Source organism: Myodes glareolus, chromosome 19 (assembly GCF_982192425.1).
Source record: "Myodes glareolus chromosome 19, mMyoGla1.1, whole genome shotgun sequence".
NCBI classification, from domain to species: Eukaryota; Metazoa; Chordata; class Mammalia; order Rodentia; family Cricetidae; genus Myodes; species Myodes glareolus.
The window spans coordinates 5,909,484-5,927,956 of record NC_142044.1 but is presented as its reverse complement, the minus strand read 5'-3'; the positions used below and the strand labels follow the sequence as shown (position 1 = coordinate 5,927,956).

At 42.5% G+C, this 18,473-nt stretch overlaps 1 protein-coding gene across 50 annotated transcripts in view; it reads right to left on the bottom strand.

Annotated features, from left to right (window-relative positions):
* Rims2 (regulating synaptic membrane exocytosis 2) overlaps nucleotides 1-18,473 on the bottom strand; it is a 431,117-nt gene that overhangs the window by 13,468 nt on the left and 399,176 nt on the right. The window contains exon 1 of one of the 50 annotated variants that reach the window (XM_087898748.1): nucleotides 13,637-14,081. The exons of the other annotated variants lie outside the window; for them this stretch is intronic. Within the exon in view, the coding sequence (XP_087754874.1) occupies nucleotides 13,637-13,778 (142 nt within the window). The 5' untranslated portion in view covers nucleotides 13,779-14,081. Of the gene's footprint in view, nucleotides 1-13,636; nucleotides 14,082-18,473 lie in introns of those variants that run through there. 50 annotated transcript variants of the gene reach the window in all.

The window sequence follows — 18,473 nt, the reverse complement described above, 5'->3', positions numbered from 1 at the left end:
CATCTGCTTTGCTCTCACCCAGGAGGGCTCGTCAGTGCAGTCAGAACTGTTCCGGCTTCATCAGTTACTTGCCCTCAGTAGGAAAAGCAGTTTTGGGGGCAGCTAAGACTAGAATAGTCTTTAACTCTTAGTGCGAACCACAGATCATGTGCTCTAGGTTAGTCAAACAGTATCAAATCCAGAATTACTATTTTTCAAAGTGAATATAATTTAGAGAAGTCATATGTTGCACAATAAAGAATTTTTAAATGCAATAAACAGGAAGTTCTAAAACAATGAACATATTTTGGAAGCAGTCTTGGGATCTGTGTATCTGCTTTTGTGTGTGTTCTCACTGTGGGGATGAGAAAGCCCGAAGCCCTCAGGAGCTACTTTCTAGCAGTTGACATTTACATTTTAAGACATCATTAGTGACTTCGTGTTCAGAGGTGTCCTCTATGGCACTCCTCTGATGTCTTTGACTTCATTTATAGAATTATCTTCAGGGCTTTTTTCCCCCATGCCCACAGTGGCCGCTGTAGGTACAGAGAAGCCCCATCCGCAGATTTTATACCAGACATGAAAAGAGGTCGGTTTGCCAGCCTCCGTGGTCCTGTATGACATCACTGTCATGGTAAGTATGACAACTACATGAAAATGCTTAGGGGACCTCTTGGGGCCTTTCACTCTAACAAATAATTTGAACCTCTGAAAATGTAAACAAATGAATCAACAAAAATCACTCAGCACACAATTTCTTCTGGGTTAATCCAAGGTCCGCATAAAATGTGAAGCAGAAATTAATAGGAGTCAACAGGTGGCTCTCAAAACTGTTTCAAGATTTAACATAAATACACTCAATCCAAAATCTTTGCTATACCCACCATCAAAACTGAAGAGCTAATAGCTGCAGTAACGGTGAGCTACGAAAAGAGGCTGCAATCATGGTAGATAAAAAGGCTGGTAAAATCTATTCATTCTCCCATCTTTAAGTTAGGTGTGGTCATGTGACTTATTTGATCAATGAAATGCAAGCAAAACTGCTGGGTGTAACTTCAGGGTAGGAGATTGACCAGTGGGTGTGTGCTTAGCCATACATCTCTTCCTCTCTGGGGAAGTAGATAGCAAAAGTCTGTCAGTCTGGGCCTCTGAGCACAGCCACACACACATACACACATGGATCCCACTGGAGACTTGGTTTATTTTGTGTAGAGCCATTTATGTAATTTTGGTTGTCATTAAAATCCAACCAAACTTATTCTGATAGATACACACATAACAGCATAAAAAAGAGGCTTCAAGCCGGGACATAACTCAGGCACTAAACTCAAGATTAAAGAAGGAAAGGTGGAGCTGCTGTAGTCGTGACTGGGACCCATGTAGAGCCATCCTGGATAGAAACCTTCATAGCTCTGGCTTCACAGCAGCACACATACATAGCATGACGGTTACCGTCTATGTAAGAAAATGGGCCAGGCCCACAGCGGATGAGCCATACACATTTTAACTTCCATCTTCACAGCGGCAAAGCCTACTCCTGTTTCTCGAAGCCGCTCAGTTTCCATTTTCATTCTGTATTTTGGACACTGGTTTTTAACCTGCAGTTAACCAGTGGCTTGAAACCTCATGAATTTTCCCCTTGAATGTTCAGATAAGCTTCAAAGAATTGTTTATGCATAGTGTTGGGATTCTTATCATTTGTACACTTCTGTTCACTCACAAGAACTGGGAAAATGCCAGCGCCATTGTCTCCTCACTAGCTGTTGGCCTCGCGAGCAGTGACGACATCCTTAGAACAGAGCAGGTGTCGCTGTCAGTGGTCACTCCCCGGAACACACACTCATTTCACTCTCTGGGCACGCCTCTGTAGACCGCCCACACCAACAGGTGGAGACTCCACCAAATGATGCCATGGCCACCAAAGAGTACTGAACATATTGTAAAAAACAAACAAAAAGACAATCACCCAAACAACAACAACAACAACAACCCAGGAACAGCTGACCACTGTTGTGTCTTAACTCATCCATAAAACAAAGGGATCACAGCAGAGAACACACAAAGAACACCCTTTTCTTTGTGAATTCCTGTAGTTACCAATACTAACTTTTAACAAGAAATAAAGCTGAGATAATGACGCCTCTTGCGGCTTGTCATGTGTGACCATTCTATTGCTCTTTCCGTGGTAGTAAATTTATTCTGGTATTCTCAGCACAGCTGCGTATTAGAAGCTGCAGTTCCCGTGGTTTTCCTGTTTGTTTGTGCTCTCAGCTTGTGGGGTTCTCATGTCCTCTCTGATGGGGTTCTCATGTCCTCTCTGATGGGGTTCTCATGTCCTCTCTGATGATGCTGCTCTGGAAGTCGCCAGCTCCGGATCCCAAGTCAAACCACTAAGAGAGTTGTTATCACAGTTCTTGGCTTTCCCCTTCGCGTTAGTCACGCCAGGCTCTCTACAGTGAGGGGGAAACAGCGCTGATGCCAGTATGATGCTCACTGGATGTCCAGGGCGCTGTTTCACGTGTGTGAGTGATCTCAGATGTTTCAAATTCAAGTTCCCACTTAACTGTTTGCAAACTATGGGCAGGGAACTTAGGTGTCTGAAACTCAACATTCTAATCTACAGATCTCAGATGACACTGTGCCTGTGCCGTTGAGGACAGGACCCGCGGGTGGCATTTAACTAACAGTGCCCCATAAGAGTGGATTCTCTACGTGACAGGCCTCTAAAGCTGTAAAATGCTATCCATAGCTTTATCTGAAAAACGACTAGAATCGCATGTGGAATTGCATAAACTCGTCCACACTTCTCCAGCTTCTTCAGTGAGAATCAACACAGCCCTACCACACCTGGGACAAGCTTCTGGAAAATACACAAATGAAGTTTCTCATCCAAGCTCACGTTTGGGAGGGGGGCAGTATTACATCTGAAAGTAACTGGGAACTTAGAAACTTCAGGCACCATGGAGAGCAAAGGAAAAGGAAAGAGCTTCCGGAAACAGAGCAAGGCTGTGGGTAGATAAATGTGCTCCCCTAGTGTCAGTTTCTGCTGGCCACACCAAGAAGGACTTGACCGTTCCCACGAGGGACTGCTTTTGCTGCCGTTGCTATTGCATCTGGTGATTTCTATTCTATCCGACCTGTCACTTTTTTACTGGTTTAAACTGGATCTTTGGGACAAGTGATTCTTATTCTTATACATCATCATAAACTGAAGAACCATCTCTTAATATGAGGAAATGAACTGCACGCCACAAAAAGGTTCTAGAACACAACAGTAAATGATGAGAGTTTAAGATAGTTTATCTGAGCAGGGATTGCTATTGCGACAGGCAAAAATGACTGTGAGCATGAATATTTGGGTAGTCAAATCTGCAGCAAATTTAAAACATAAGAAAGCCATGTTAGCTTGTAGGCAGGTGAGAGACCTGCCTCCAGGCTGCACCCAAACCCTGACCACCCACTGGACACTGTCCTGCCAAGACCTACTCTGCTGCCCAACCCCATACGCCTTAACATCCTCCCTGTGGACAGCACTCCCCCACAACCCCTGCAGATACATAGGTCCAGGTGAAGACCACGACAGTCGGAAGAACAGGCGCAAGCCACACCAGCTAGAAGACAAGATGAGTAAACAGCAGTATAAGTCAACCAGCGAAAGAGCAATATGGCGCCACCAGAAACCAGCGGTCTTAAAACAGCAAGGTCTGAGCAGCTGAAACGCAAGAAAATGAACTTAGAAATTACTTCACGAAGATGATAGAGGCTCTCAAAGAGGAAATGAAAAATTCCCTTAAAGAAGTCGAGGAAAAGGTGAACAAAGACGTGGAAGAAATCAAGAAATCACTTAAAGAAAGCCAAGAAAAAAAAACCCAAACAATCAAATAGGCAAAGTAAACTGTTCAAGACTTGAAAACAGAAATAGAACAAGAAAACAAAAACTGAGGAAATTCTGAAAATAGAAAATCTGGGGAAGCAAACAGGAACTATACACGCAAACACCATCAATGAAATACAAGAGGTGAAAGAGAGAATCTCAGGGGTGGAAGATATGGTAGAGGAAATAGATTTATCAATCAAAGAAAATGTTAAATCAAAGAAATTCCTAACACAAAATACCCATGAAATATTGGAAGCCATGAAAAGACCATACTTAAGAATAACAGGTATAGAAGGAGAAGAACTCCAGCTCAAAGGCACAGAAAACATATCCAACAAAATCATAGAAGAAAACTCTCCCAACCAAGGAAGGATATGCCCATGAAAATACAAGAAGCTTATACAACACCAAATAGACTGAACCCTCCAGAAGTCCCCTCACCACATAATCATTAAAACACTAAAATACAGAATAAAGAAAGAATTTTAAGACCTGCAAATGAAAAAAGGCCAAGTAACATATAAAAACAAACCTATCAGAAATACACCTGACTTCTCTATGGAGACTCTGAAAGCCAATAGGTCCTAGATAAACACTTTAAGACACCAAGGGACCATGGATGCCAGTCTAGACTACTATATCCAGCAAAACTTTCAATCAACATAGATGGGGAAAACAAGATATTTTATGACAAAACAAGATTTAAACAACACGATGTACACACAGTAGCAGTGGGAGAGAGTGCACAGAGACAAAACTATGGAGCAAGGGGGCCAGTTTCAGACATTCATTTAGATGTGGAAAGACTCAGAACACCAGGACGAAGACTTTCCTTAGAATCAACGGGAATCTGGTTTGCTCTATGTCAGTGGCTCTCAACTTTCCTAATACTGTGACCCTTTAATACAGTTCCTGGCGCTGTGGTGACCCCATCCATAGAATTAGTTCTGCTGCTATTGCATAACTGTAAAGTTGCTACTGCTGTGAACTGTAATGTAAATATCCGTGTTTCCCCATGCTCTTAGGTGACCCCTGTGAAAGGGCTGATGAACCCAAAGGGGTCAGAGGTGCAGGGTGAGGACCACTGCTCGGGAGGCAGTGGAACTGCACTGGATTCAGACAGCAGGAAGCAGGTGGGGATATTATCAGAGATTTCAGAGACAAGCCCACTGATTCCAAACAACCAAGTTGCCAAAGAGAAGGAGAAGACAGAACTGAGAAATGATGGGAAGGGAGCAAATTTCCTTCATGAAAATGGAAAACTCCATGTTCTCTGAGTCACATTTGGTCAATAAATGTGTTTGTTTGTCCCAAATAATGTTGAGATTTTTACATTTTGCTGCCAATATTTTAAAGTTTAAGGGTTTTATGGGGGAAAAAACCCACAAGTTTATGATTGTGTTGAGGACAAAAAACAAAGTCACTGTGCCAACCTGGAATAGTCAGCTCGGCATTGCCCAGAATAACCCCACCAACCTTCTCTGGATGGGTTCTTCCCAGTTCTCAGCCCTTCCTGCTCCTCTTCTGCCTCAAGGATCGATGCTACCCATGCAGCAAAGACCCTAAGGGAACAGCTATCACCAATTGATCTGTTTATTACAATAGCTAAAATAATTTTCTTTGTGTTTTAGTCTCATGAAATAAAATCTAAATCAAGTTATTGACTAGACAAAAGCAGCTACTTGGGGGGGACGTCAGAGCAGGTCATAATGGTGCCCTTACCACTGCCCACAGAAGCCTATTACCAGTACGATCTAACCCCCACATGAGGCCCTGGCCTCTGGGTGTGTTAGACAGGGCTAGAGTGGCAGTGAAATCTCTTCTCTGCAATTTTGGGGTAGGAATTAAGAAAGGCACAGTTTGCAGAATGACGGAACTGCAATGCATGGATGTAGAGGTAACTTGCTAACATGTGTTCTGGGTAACAGAGCAAAAGAGAGCTACTGTGACGGAAAAACAAAACAAAACAAAAAACAAAGCAGTCACGTGAGGCAGCAATGAGGGCAGGAAAGGGAAGAGGCTCCTCTGGCTTTCTTTAGATCAACGTGATGCCTAGATGACTCTATTTATAGATTTGGTGAAAAGTCTCTGCAAGAGCATTATTCACACACACACACACACACACACACACACACACACACACACACATTCCCATTTATTTCCAGATTTAAAAAAGAGAACTATTTCAAAACTAAAAGTGAAACTATTACTTTACGCTAGCATTTTCTTTAGACATCTCATCTTGTGAATACATGGCAATAGGTCGATCTCCTGCCTCCCCCAATCAAAAACCAGTACAACACAAGGTAGAATACAGAATCATCTTCTTTAACCCATAATAATGACCTAGCATATCACAGCAGACAGCATTGTCAGTGCGTGGATACAGTCCTTATTAGCAAAGGGTGGATACAGTCCTGGATAGTGATGGGTGGTTGCCATGACAACTTCCTAGCCAGTTTCTTCTGTAAATCCTTGCATTACAAAATGTCTCCACAGGGAAACTCCGTCCCATTGCTGGCTTTGATTTAATGAATCTAGTTAAGTATGAAGGCAAATTGGGGTCTACTTTGACTTCTATATTTAAGAGTCCAAATACTTTAAGGCAGTGTTTCTCAAGCTGTTGTCGCGACTCCTGTGTGGGTAAAATGCCCTTTCACAGATGCTGTCCAAGACCACTGGAAAACACAGATATTTACAACTCAACAATAGCAAAATTACAGTTACGAAGTAGCAACAAAAATAATTCTATGGTTGGGAGTCACCACAATTTGAGGAACTATATTAAAGGGTCACAGCATTAGGAAAGTAGAGAACCATTGCTTTAAGGGCACTCTGGACCTAAGTCCTTTTGTATGTGTTACTTTTATTGGTTAATGAATAAAGAGGCTGCTTTGGCCTGTGATAGGGCAGAGTAGAGCTAGGTGGGAAAGGAAAACTAAACCGAATGCTGGGAGAAAGAAGGTGGAGCAGACAGATGCTGTAACTTTGTCTGGTAAGCCACAGTATGTGGTGATTCGCAGATAAGTAGAAATGGGTTAATTTAAGATGAAGACACTGCTAGAAATATGCTAGAGTCATTGGCTAAGCAGTGTTGTAATTAACACAGTTTCTGTTTGAATATTTCAGTTAGGGCATCTGGGAATGAACAAACAGCCTCCCCCAAAATCTAAGATATTGAAAGATGCTGATTCTTAGGTCAAATCTGAGTTGATGTGTTTATCCATTTATTTATTTATTACCTCCAAGAGATATTGAAAAATACTGATTCTTATGTTAAATCTGAGTTGATGTGTTTATTCATTTATGTTTTTTTAACCTCCAAAATATCTTGGTTTACTCTGTCTGCATTAAGTGCAAATCTAATATAAAAAAACATGTTCTTCTTAAATATTATTTAGACTCATTTAATGAAATGATTTTTCATATAAAATTATAATGTAAGAAAAATGGTATCTTTTATAAAAAAGATTGACAGTAGCCATGGTGGCACAATAGATGTGGTCTTGCTGAACAAAGTCTGTCACTGTAGAGCAGGGCTTTGAGGTCTCATATATGTTCAAACCACATCCATGTCCACTTCCTGAATCTCGACTACCTCTCCAGCACTGTGTCTGCCGGCATGTCATCATATTCCCAGCCATTGAGCTCCCCGTCATGATGATCATGGGCTAAACCTCTGAAACTGTAAGCTGCCTCCTCAAATGTTTTCCTTTATAAGAGTTGCCATGGTCATGGTGTCTCTTTACAGCAATAAAAACCTAACTAAGGCAGAAGTTGGTACCAGGGACTGGGGTATTGCTGTGATAGGCCTGACCATGTTTTTGTTTGGAGGACTCTGGACTTTGGTTCTTTGGGTTAGGAAATCAGTGGCTTGCTTTAAGTGTTGTCTAATGGGTCATACTAGTAGGAGAAGGGAAGATAGAGCTGTTTTGTGTGATCTGATGAACTGTGGGGGCTCACTCAAGAGGTTTCAGAGGAGAAGAATTTTACTATGTTGCCTAGAGAGCATTCTTGTGATATTTTAGTGAAGAATGTGGCTGCATTTTGCCCTTGTTCTAAGAGTCTGCCTGAGGCTAAAGTGAAGAGTTTTACATTAATCCCACCGACAGAGGAAATCTCAAAGCAGCCTAGTACAGACTTTATTGTGTGGTTATTAACAGTAACTCAATGAAGATTATAATGAAAAGGAGCAGGACGAGCAGGGTAAATTCCAAAATGAAAACTTTGAAAAAGAAAGGAGCTCCAGGAAGTGGAACAGAACTAAATCCTGTGTTCAAGGAGATAAGCAGATGAAGAAATGGAATAAAGGGAGTGAGACCTCAGGACAAGATCTCACCCAACCAAGTTTTCAACTTGTGAAAAGGAATTAAGGCAGAGGCTGGCAGATCTCTGAGTTTGGGGCCAGCCTGGTCTACAGAGCAAGTTCAAGGACAGTCATGCTTAGGCAGTAAAGAAAACCACAGGAAACAGAAAGCTGATGAAGATATAATTGAACAAGGGGATGTGTTCCAGCCGCAGCACAGTGGAACTTGGCAGCTTTGACCACATGGTTCTGGTTGTAGGGTTATGGATAGAAGAAAGAGGCTATGGAATTTGCCTCAGACTAAGGGAAGCCACTGAGACCAGGGATGTGTCAGGAGTGTCCCTGCATGGAGGCCCAGCGAGGCCACTGTGTGAGGCCGTGAAGGAGAAGCCTGGATTGCTTTGGAGACCCCAAGATGTTGGAGACGCCAGAGCTGTGGGATACCTGCAGAGGAGAGCTGCTAACAGGGAGTGGATCTGGCCCAAGAGACAGACGTGTGTTGCAGTCAACAAAGCTGAAAGGAGTTGAAGATCTGAAGAGCACGTTGACATCAGACAAGGATATGCAGAATTTTCAGTTTGCCCAGCTGGTTTTTGGTCTTGTTTTGGTCCAGTATTTCCTCATTATGTTCCTTTCCCTATGTTTTTGGAATGATAGTGTATATCTTGTGCCATTATATGTTGGAAGCACGTGATCTGTTTTTTATTTTGATTTTATTGGGGATTACAGTTAAGAGATTGCATGACTCTCAAAAGAGACTTTGAATTTGGGACTTAAAACATTGTTGAGACTGTGACAGACTATGGGGGCTTTTGAAGTTGGGATGAATGTATATTTGCACTGTGATATTGTTACAAGATTATGGGGGCCCAGTAGCGGAACATGGTGATTTGAGAGAAAATGCCCCCCAAAAGGAGTGACACTTTTACGAGGTGTGACCTGTTTGTGGTCTTACTAGAGGAAGTGTGTCACTGTGAAGGCGGGCATCAAGGTCTCATATATGCTCAAACCACACTCAGTTAATGGGTTCACTTCCTGTTGCCTGCAGGTCAACATGTAGAATTCTCCAGCACCATGTCTGCCTACTTACCACCAGACTCCCAGCAGCCATGATGATGCTGGACTGCACCTCTGACCTGTGAGCTGCCACCTCAACTAGATGCTTTCCCTTGTAAGGGTTGCTGTGGTCATGGTGCGTCTTCACGGTTATAGAAACCTGACTAAGACAGCAGCCTATACATCTCTCTGCCCCACTTTGGCTTCGGAAAATGTGTAAAAGCCCTAGATCACACACTGAGAAACAGTCCAGAGGGAGAGCTGGTTTTGCTTGTGTTCAGCAGAGATGGGAAAGCACAGGACAGCTACTCAGTCAGTGCTGGTGGCAGCCTCTGCTTTCTGCACTCAGCAGGGTGACACTGGCAGGCACGGCGGATACTTTACTTTACCAGAGCAAAGGCGAAGTTCTGTTACTCAAGAAAGACAGAGTTACCAACTTCACACCAGGATTCACATCATCCCATTAAATGAACGGCCTCCTAAGGTGTGTGTGTGTGTGTGTGTGTGTGTGTGTGTGTGTTTACATAAATCCTCTGTTACTGAGCTGGTTTCTATCTAGCTCACAGTGGCTTCAAATGTGTGGTCCTCTTGCCTCTGACTCTCTAGTACCAGGAGTGTCAGGTGCATCGCTGTGACCGAATGAGTGGATATTTAACAATTCTTTACTGTAATTATCCTCACAGCTTCACTATCACAGGCAGAAGGGGTTTCCTTGGTTTTCTAGTGATTCTTAAACTACTTTCATTTCTTTTCTGATTTTCTTATAACTTAATTTTCAAATGACTGGTACGTAGAAGGAATTAAATAACTTATTTAGCTACTTTGTGTGGAGTTGACAGGATCTTTTGTTCATGGTGGTCAAATTAAGTTTCAGTTAGAGGTGGTAGGGTCTAAAATATTGGGGAAGTGAAATTTGTCACATAGTATAGACATAATGAACTAAGGACCATGAGCTTAGAACCGCAGGGAACATGCAGACGGCCTCTAGGAGACCCTTACGCATCGGCAACTTTGCCACACTAACGTTTTTTCTTGGAATCAATGGATGGGAAGCTTATGGTTGCTTCTACAGTTACAAATGGAAGGACATATTGCCTGAAATAGTTTCTATATTCTTGTAATTGCCCCAAATATTCAAATAGTCAATCAATTCTAATGGCCTGTATCAGGAAGGAAGACTTACTGTTGGGACCAAATAGGTTACGCAGTGAAAATCTAACATGTTCAAAGAGGATCAAGAATAAAATAAGTGAATGTAATATTAACAGGAAGAGTAGTATTTCCATGAATCTTATCTAAAATAGCCTCACAGCTATGGGGAATGTCTTTTTGGAATATGTGCAGGGCAACGGATGAAAAAACAAACTTGCAAGTATGCAGAACAGATGAAACCAAGACCAGTCTGTCTGCACAGTAAATTAACTTTGCTTCCAGCCTGACTCAAATCAGCCACACTGGGGTTTGTTGTCTGTAGGCAATGTGTTTACCTTTTCTGAGTCTATATTTTCACAAGAGCAAAACAACAAAAATGATCTTGAAAAATTCCCATGAAATAAAAGAAGGAAATATGTAGGAGCTGCATAATTAATGATAATCATTATTGGCTCAGTTCTCAGGACCATAGCTTCTGACAAGGAGATACAATATCATGGTTATGAACCAACACTTAGCAGTGTAAACACGATTCTTTAGATCCCAATTCCACTACTTCCTAGCTGAGGAATTTGGACAAACAGTTTTCAAATATGTGCAGGATGCAGTTTTATGAGACTAGAAGCTCATACTACTGATGCCTGAATTAGCATTTCACATGCTCTCTCAGGGGATCCTTCTTTAACTCCCACTACACTGTATTTTACCTCACTACCATTTGTTACGGTTACGAGGAGTTGTTCCTGTTTTCTTCGTTAGACTCTAAGAAGGTGAGACAGCGCACACTCTCACAGCTACAAACACATCAGGCACCCTCCATGAGCGTTTCTGAGTAAATGATTGAAAAGAATTTGGTCTCTTTAGTGATCTGATGGGCACTTTTTGTAGAGAACGACAATGCCTAGGGACACTGTAGAAGAATGAATGAGAATTCATCTATTGCAGTCTTTCTGGGGTACCTTTTAAAATGATTGAAAAAAAGGAAGAGAAGGAAAGGAAAACACTAGCTTTGATGTCCACCTGGCTTTACTGAGCACACTGTGATTTAGTCAATCACAGTGACTGGGAGATCACCACTTCCACTAAATCAGTTGTTCTCTATGAACATGGAAGTCACGTTTGGAGGCATTTCCTTTTCTTGTGAGCTAGAATTGGTCTCACAGTTATGACTATAATAATGTGTCTAAGCATATTACCCGCGTGATCTTCATGTGCTCTGCATGGGTGTCTCAACAGAATAGACATGGCAGAGAAGTCCTGTTCTGGATGCTTGGTGTCTAAGTCTCACAGAGTTGTGGGGATGTTGGACAGTTTCTGAAAACACAGGAATTGTGAGAGTTAAGCAGTGTTGTGAAGCCAAAGAAGTTAGTTTGGATCCATTTCTCATGGCTGTCAGTTGACTCCGGGCCAGTGAAGGATTTGTTGATCAGAGCCCCCTCCTTGCTGTGAGCAGAGGCATATATGGTGCATTTAAAAGCTGCCATGTGGAACATTTTGTCTTGGCAACCCAAGAAGCAATATTATCACACAGAAATCTGTTCCAGTTTCTCATGTGTATATGTAGAAACTTCCTTTGGGATTTGTCTATATGAGACACAAGTGAATGTACTTTCAATTTTGAAAAATCTCCACATTTTATTTAAGCCTTTTTTACTGTCTCAAAAATGCTTTTAGGGTGGTAGCTTGTAAACCCCTAAATCCTAGTAATTATTTAAGAATGGTTAGCTTATGTGGAGTAAACTCAAGATTGAGGAATTGGCATTAAACATGCTTAGAAATAAGTTTACAATAGTCTACAATTTATTTAAATACATGTATTTTCAGACACACTTAACTTTGAATTATAGCTTCAATACTTACTATGTTAGTGTGTGCAGTCAAGTATCCATAAAGAACAATATAGAACTTGGAAGCGGAGCATACAATCTGTGCTATTTCTAGAGCCAACTGGCTGGTCAAGTTTGTGAACCTCTTCTTGCCTTAGTATCCTCATTTGTGAAATATGGCTAATAAAGGTTATGAGCCCTGAAGGCTAAACACTGTAGGACAGAAGCAGTGCCTAGCAAGTTAGGAGTTCCAAAAAACAGCTACAGTTACAGTTGTCCAGTTATTCAGTGCAACTGTTTTTAATTGTTTGACTTTATTCCTTTCCTAGAATTATAAGCAAGTAATTATAGAAAACAAGTCAGATGTAAATGCACAAAACAGAAAAACAAGGCTAAGGATGAAAACCAAGTCAAGTTTACATAGGAAGTTACTCCAGTGTTCGATCTGTATTTACGTGTGTCTTTGTTTATAGCAATTAACATTCAACAACAAGTCAGAAGAACCATGGGCAGCCGCAATGATTCGTCTTAAGACTGACCATAGTATTGATTGCTCAGCAGCTACCTTGTCCCTCCCTCTCCAGAGAAAACATGGGAGATTAGAGCTGGGTGGATTCCTAGTAAGAAATAAAAGCAAGCACATCTTAATTCTGTACAGCAGAGTGATCAAGACAACCAGATTACTGTGGGTAGAAGCCTAAGGACGGGCACGGTTCGCAAACAACAGTATTTCTAACGTTATTATTCAGTTTCTAACATTATTACATACATTAATTATCTTATGTATAAATTTCAGTGTTGGTTGCCAAATTTTATGAGAGTTCTTCATCAAGGAAAAGCAGGATCTGTTATTCAAAACTTCACCTAGGCCTGCAAATCTCTCGGTGAAAAGTTTGATATAGCCAGTCCCTTTTACCTACAGAGGCATTGTTGAACAGAAGAGACAGCCAACAGCCAGAATCACACCCCGCATGCCCACTTTCTACTTGTCTGTTGTACAGTCTCCCCACCTCCGCACCCTGCTCTTGGCTGTCACAAGCTGGGACACCTCAAGTTTTGCTGCTGCCGTCCCGAGATTTCTGTCTTCCAGACTACATGCTGACACACAGACTGAGGACTTCGGAAATCAACAAAAGCAAATAGGGTAGGGGGCACACAGGAGGCACCGCCTGCCTCCATACAGTCTTACAGGCTCATTCAGCGCCCAGCTCCATAATTCAATCTCACTAGGTCAACTATTTCTCGGGAGGGCTTGTAGAGCTCTATCTAACAACCTGCAAACAGTGCTTCTCAGCCCGGTGCTCTAGGGGTCTTCCAGGCACAGTTCCGCAGCGCAGAGGCTATCTGAAGTTCTTACCTGAGGCCAACCCTCCCGCCACGGATCCAAAAGGATCTACAACATAAACGCTATCCAAGAGGGGCGGGAACAGCGGTCCTCACCTCCTTCCTCTTCTTCCAGGGAGTTCATGCAGGGAAAGTAGCCCGCTAGAGCTTCAAAGGAGGCGGAGAGGCTGCTCCGGCTCTGGGAGCGCTGCATGGAGCGCCCCGCGGCACCCGTGCCCCCCAAGCCCTGCCGGCCCATCTTGCTGGAGGACCCGCTTTTCCCGCGGTACAAGATACGAGGCGTCTTGGCGGCTGGTGCGCGGCGACCGCTGCGGTTCCAGAGCCGGCGAGTCGGGGACCGGGCTGGTACCGTGGAACCCCAGGGTTCCGGTCCCTGTCTCCCCGACCCAACCTGGCTGGGATGTGGCCGGGACCTTGGCTTTGCTGGAGAGGAATCCGGAGGAAAACCGTCGAGAGGAGCTGCCGCTCACTGTGGAAGTTCGAGGTGTCGCCAAGGGGAGCTGAGGATCCCGGAGGTTGGAGCCGCTTGCCCGGGCGCCCTCCCTCGCTGGGAGATGCTGCTGATGCTGAGCTCGTCGCCAATCAGCGGCTGGAGGGGGCGGCACCGCGGCACTGATGCCTGGCGCAACTCAGGTTCTGGCCTGCAGACCCCTTGCAGATGCCGCTGCTTCCTCCTCTGGCATGGCCAGCACCTGAGAATGGTGACTAATTATGTGTAACGGGCCTGGCAGCTTGGAGTGGTGACTTGCGGTAAAATTCCTGGTAGCCACTTTCCCTTAATTTCCCTTCAGCGGCTGTTCACAGTCCTCAGGTGTGGATGAGAAACGCTATCTTAACCACATTTCACATTTTAACCAGGTCTTATGAAAACCTACATGAGCCCTTTCTTTTGAATTTTAAAGTAACGGTAAAAAGTCAACAGAAGAGTTCTTTAGAAAGAGACAAGAGAAGCAGCAACTCGGGGAGAAACACAATGACGTTGGTAAAGTTAGTGTTCATTCCCGGAATCTCTAATTCTTTCTTCCCCTACATAAAGCAATCAGCTGCCCACTCTTGCTAAGAATAACGCCATCAAGTGTAACAGCACGGTGAAAGGTTACATCTTAACATAAGTTTGGAAACAACACAGACTTACTAAAAAACAACACAGCTGAGAAGCAAAGTTACCAGAATGTTTCTGCAAGATGGAAATCTCTGTCCCTTAGCACAAAGCGAATTTGATACATTTTACTAGGAGTGAGAAGAGAAATCTAAGTTTTTAAAATGTTAGGGGAGGCATTTACCCTCTCGATTTTCCTAAGGAATCTCTCTCTCCCTCTCTCTCCCTCTCACTCACACACACACAACACACACACACACACACACACGCACACTGACCTCACACGGGCACAGGTATACACGCACACACACACACACCACACACACACACACACACCACACACACACACTTTTTTATTTGAAATACTAGGAGATTCAAATGAAATGTTCAAGTTCAGTTAGTTAACTAAGCTTCTGGCAAATGCCAGGTATCCTGGTAGATGCTTAAATACAACAACAGTTTTCAAAGCAGTAGAAGTCTCCCACTGAGACCAAACTGAAGTGTGTGTGTGTGTGTGTGTGTTGTCAGAAGAAAGAAGTTAGTGAGCAGTAATAAACTCGGAGACGACATGGTGTTAAAGATGAAAATAAATGCTGATAGAGGCAAGGGTATGGTGCACGGGAGTCTAGGAACACCACAAGTGCCACTGGGTAGGTGGCATGTGAGAAGTTTGAGGACAGTAGGAAGGAGGACCTGCAGGCTGGTGTCTGACACGGACATGGACTTGCTGAGTAGCCAAGGGTGGAGCAAGAGGGAAGGGATGGGCCACACAGAACAGGTTAAGACTTGGCTGTCAGACATGGCTATTCAGGAGGGAAGAACAATACTCCCACCTCTTCCTAAAGACGCAAAACCTTCAACAACAAAAAACTGCCACTGTAACAAAAAGGTTGTTATTTAGACCACGTTTTCCTGTTTTTCAGCTAAACACACATCCTTTCTCGTTAATATTCCCACAGCTTGGAGTCCAGTCTCCTTTTCAATATTCACTCTGCTACTATCCACATCGTAAAGAACAGATATAGATCAGAGAGCTCTAGGCACCCGCTTTCATACATACCAGTTTAATTGAAAGAATGGGAGCTTTTTACCGTTAAACAAGAATTTAAGCATAGGAATAAAGAAAAAAATCACAGACTTATAGAAATGGGAAGGATTTGTTTAAAGTCATCTTATATTTTCTGGACTGCCAGTCATGATGTTTTAGTGAGTACTGAAAATAACTGACTAGCATTCCATCATGATTTATTAATTTATTTTAAAATCTTATGTTTCTGACTGTGTGTGAGTATATGTTTGTGTGCACATGTGTGTAAATATGTGCTTGTATGTGTGTGTATGTATGTATGTATGTATGTATGTGTGAGTATGTGTACGCCTGCACACATCTGAGTACTGGAGCCTTTAGAGGTCAAAGACAAGAGACTCCCCCCCCCCCCAGAGCTGGAGTTATAGGTGTTTGTGAGTCACCTGATGCTGGGAACCAAACTCAGGTCCTCTGGGAAAGCAGCAGTGCTCTTAACCACTGAGTCATCTTTACAGTTCTTGGTCAAATTTTTAAATAATGAAGATGAAATAAAGTCATCAGAGTTCAGCTTGGGTGGTACATGCATTGCCTACAGTTCTGTTTCAGGTGTGTGTGTGTGTGTGTGTGTGTGTGTGTGTGTGTGTGTTGAGTTATGATGTTAAATATGTTTCTTACCTTTGAAATAGTTTGGAAAATATGAATGAAACAAAAAATAATGATCTTATATACGAGGAAGTTTAGATAAGAATTAAATAGTTGCTTGCATTGGCTCAGAAGGAATAAACGGCTAAATCACTCGTCTCTTATCAGGATATCTGCCTGAATGGGCACAGGATAATAAAAGCTTACAGCTTTCCATACAAATACAAATATACTTGAACAAAGTGGGGAGCTCATTATTTAGACTCTTAAGTGAAAGTTACTCCCTTAAAAACTTTTGGGAAACACTGATAGGACATTACTAGCTTCCTGGCAGGAGGACCACATGAAGGAAAGGGGCTGAGCAGAGAATTCCCAAAGAAATAAAATGGATGGGAAACTTGGCTCAAAGCATCGGGAACATCTTGGTGGGTGAAAGACACTGCCCTAGTCTAGTAGAGGCTTCATGGGGAGTTACTCTGTGGCCCTGTTCTGTGCCTCAGCATCGTTTGGCTCGGGTGTAAAGAAGACGTTAGACTGGAAGTGTCTAGACGCATCCTCTTCTATCTGAGCATCTAGACGCATCCCCTTACTTCTATCTGAGCGTCTAGACGCATCCCTTTCTATCTGAGCCTCTAGACGCATCCCCTTACTTCTATCTGTGCCTCTAGACGCATCCCTTTCTATGTGAGCGTCTAGACGCATCCCCTTACTTCTATCTGAGCGTCTAGACGCATCTCCTTACTTCTATCTGGGCGTCTAGATGCATCCCCTTACTTCTATCTGAGCGTCTAGACGCATCCCTTCTCTTTTGAAACTCTTCTCTCTCCCTGCGATGCTTTAAGGTTTTTTCTCACTGAGAGCTTAAGTGATTCAGACTAATGAGGGAGATTGCTGCAGAGAGGACAGCAGGAAACTCAGGACAAGGGAGAAAAGCTACTTTGCTTGGGGGAAGAAGGGTTTAAGGAAAAAAGAATGAACACATACAGAGATGGATCACAACGATGATCAGAGAACTCTATTTTCACATGGTAATTTAGAGCATAATCTGAAATTATTGAGGAAAATAGGATTCTACTTTATTAGTCCTATGTGTAATTGTTTTATAAATATTTCTAGTTTCACATAAAGATATGTATTTAATGATACTTAGCACTGTTTGCACTTCTGTTTTTGAGATGGGTCTCATTATGGAGCCCAGACTTATCTCAGACTTAGAATCTTGCTGCCCCAGTCTCTTGAGTGCTGGGAACACAAGAGTGTCCCAACATATGTGAGTTGTTTGTACATTTTTAACAAGCCCAGTTATTAGTCCCTACTCTGTTCAGACACATCTACTGTCACCCCTGGTTAGTTTAAAATGCATATAAACAAAGTACTAATAAAAATCGGAAATTGTCCAAATCCAAGACACAAGTAGCATATGTGGTCCATGTATATGTAGTCTAGTATGTGTAGCTACATGGTTAGCACACACATATGCAGTCTATGTGTAGCTACACATTGTACATATTTTGGCATTTACTTCTCAAATGATGAGCCACTATATTTCATTACACAGAAACAAGTTTATATCTAGAATATTATAACCTAGGACCCCAACTTATTTTTAATTCTTTTATCCACCCAAACATAATGAGAGATTAAGAGTCACAAACAAACATGATAAATTGCCTTCTAAAAATAAAATCCTGAAAAATTCCACAAGAAAACATGTACACTGTCTTTCAGAGTAAACAGAAATATTTTGCATATGTTAGTAAAGTAGACCACTTGATAACTACAAACCAATATATTTTATAGATATATTTATAAAAACACGGCGCATTAATATGTCAAATATTGCACCAACCCTAGCAGTACCTTCTGTGCAGACGTTCTGGAAAAGGCTTGTCGTATGATACATGCTTACAGTGGGAGCGCAGGTCTGTCGTATGATACATGCTTACTGTGGGAGCGCAGGTCTGTCGTATGATACATGCTTACTGTGGGAGCGCAGGTCTGTGACCCGCATGACTGACTCCAGGTTAATGTCTACATACCATGTCACAGATGTTACATGTGCTCATGCAAAACTAAGACAGTAGAAAGACACAGAAAACAGAACTGATAAACATGATTGTACTGTAAATTTCTTCACCAAAAATAGATGTGGACAATCCAATCTT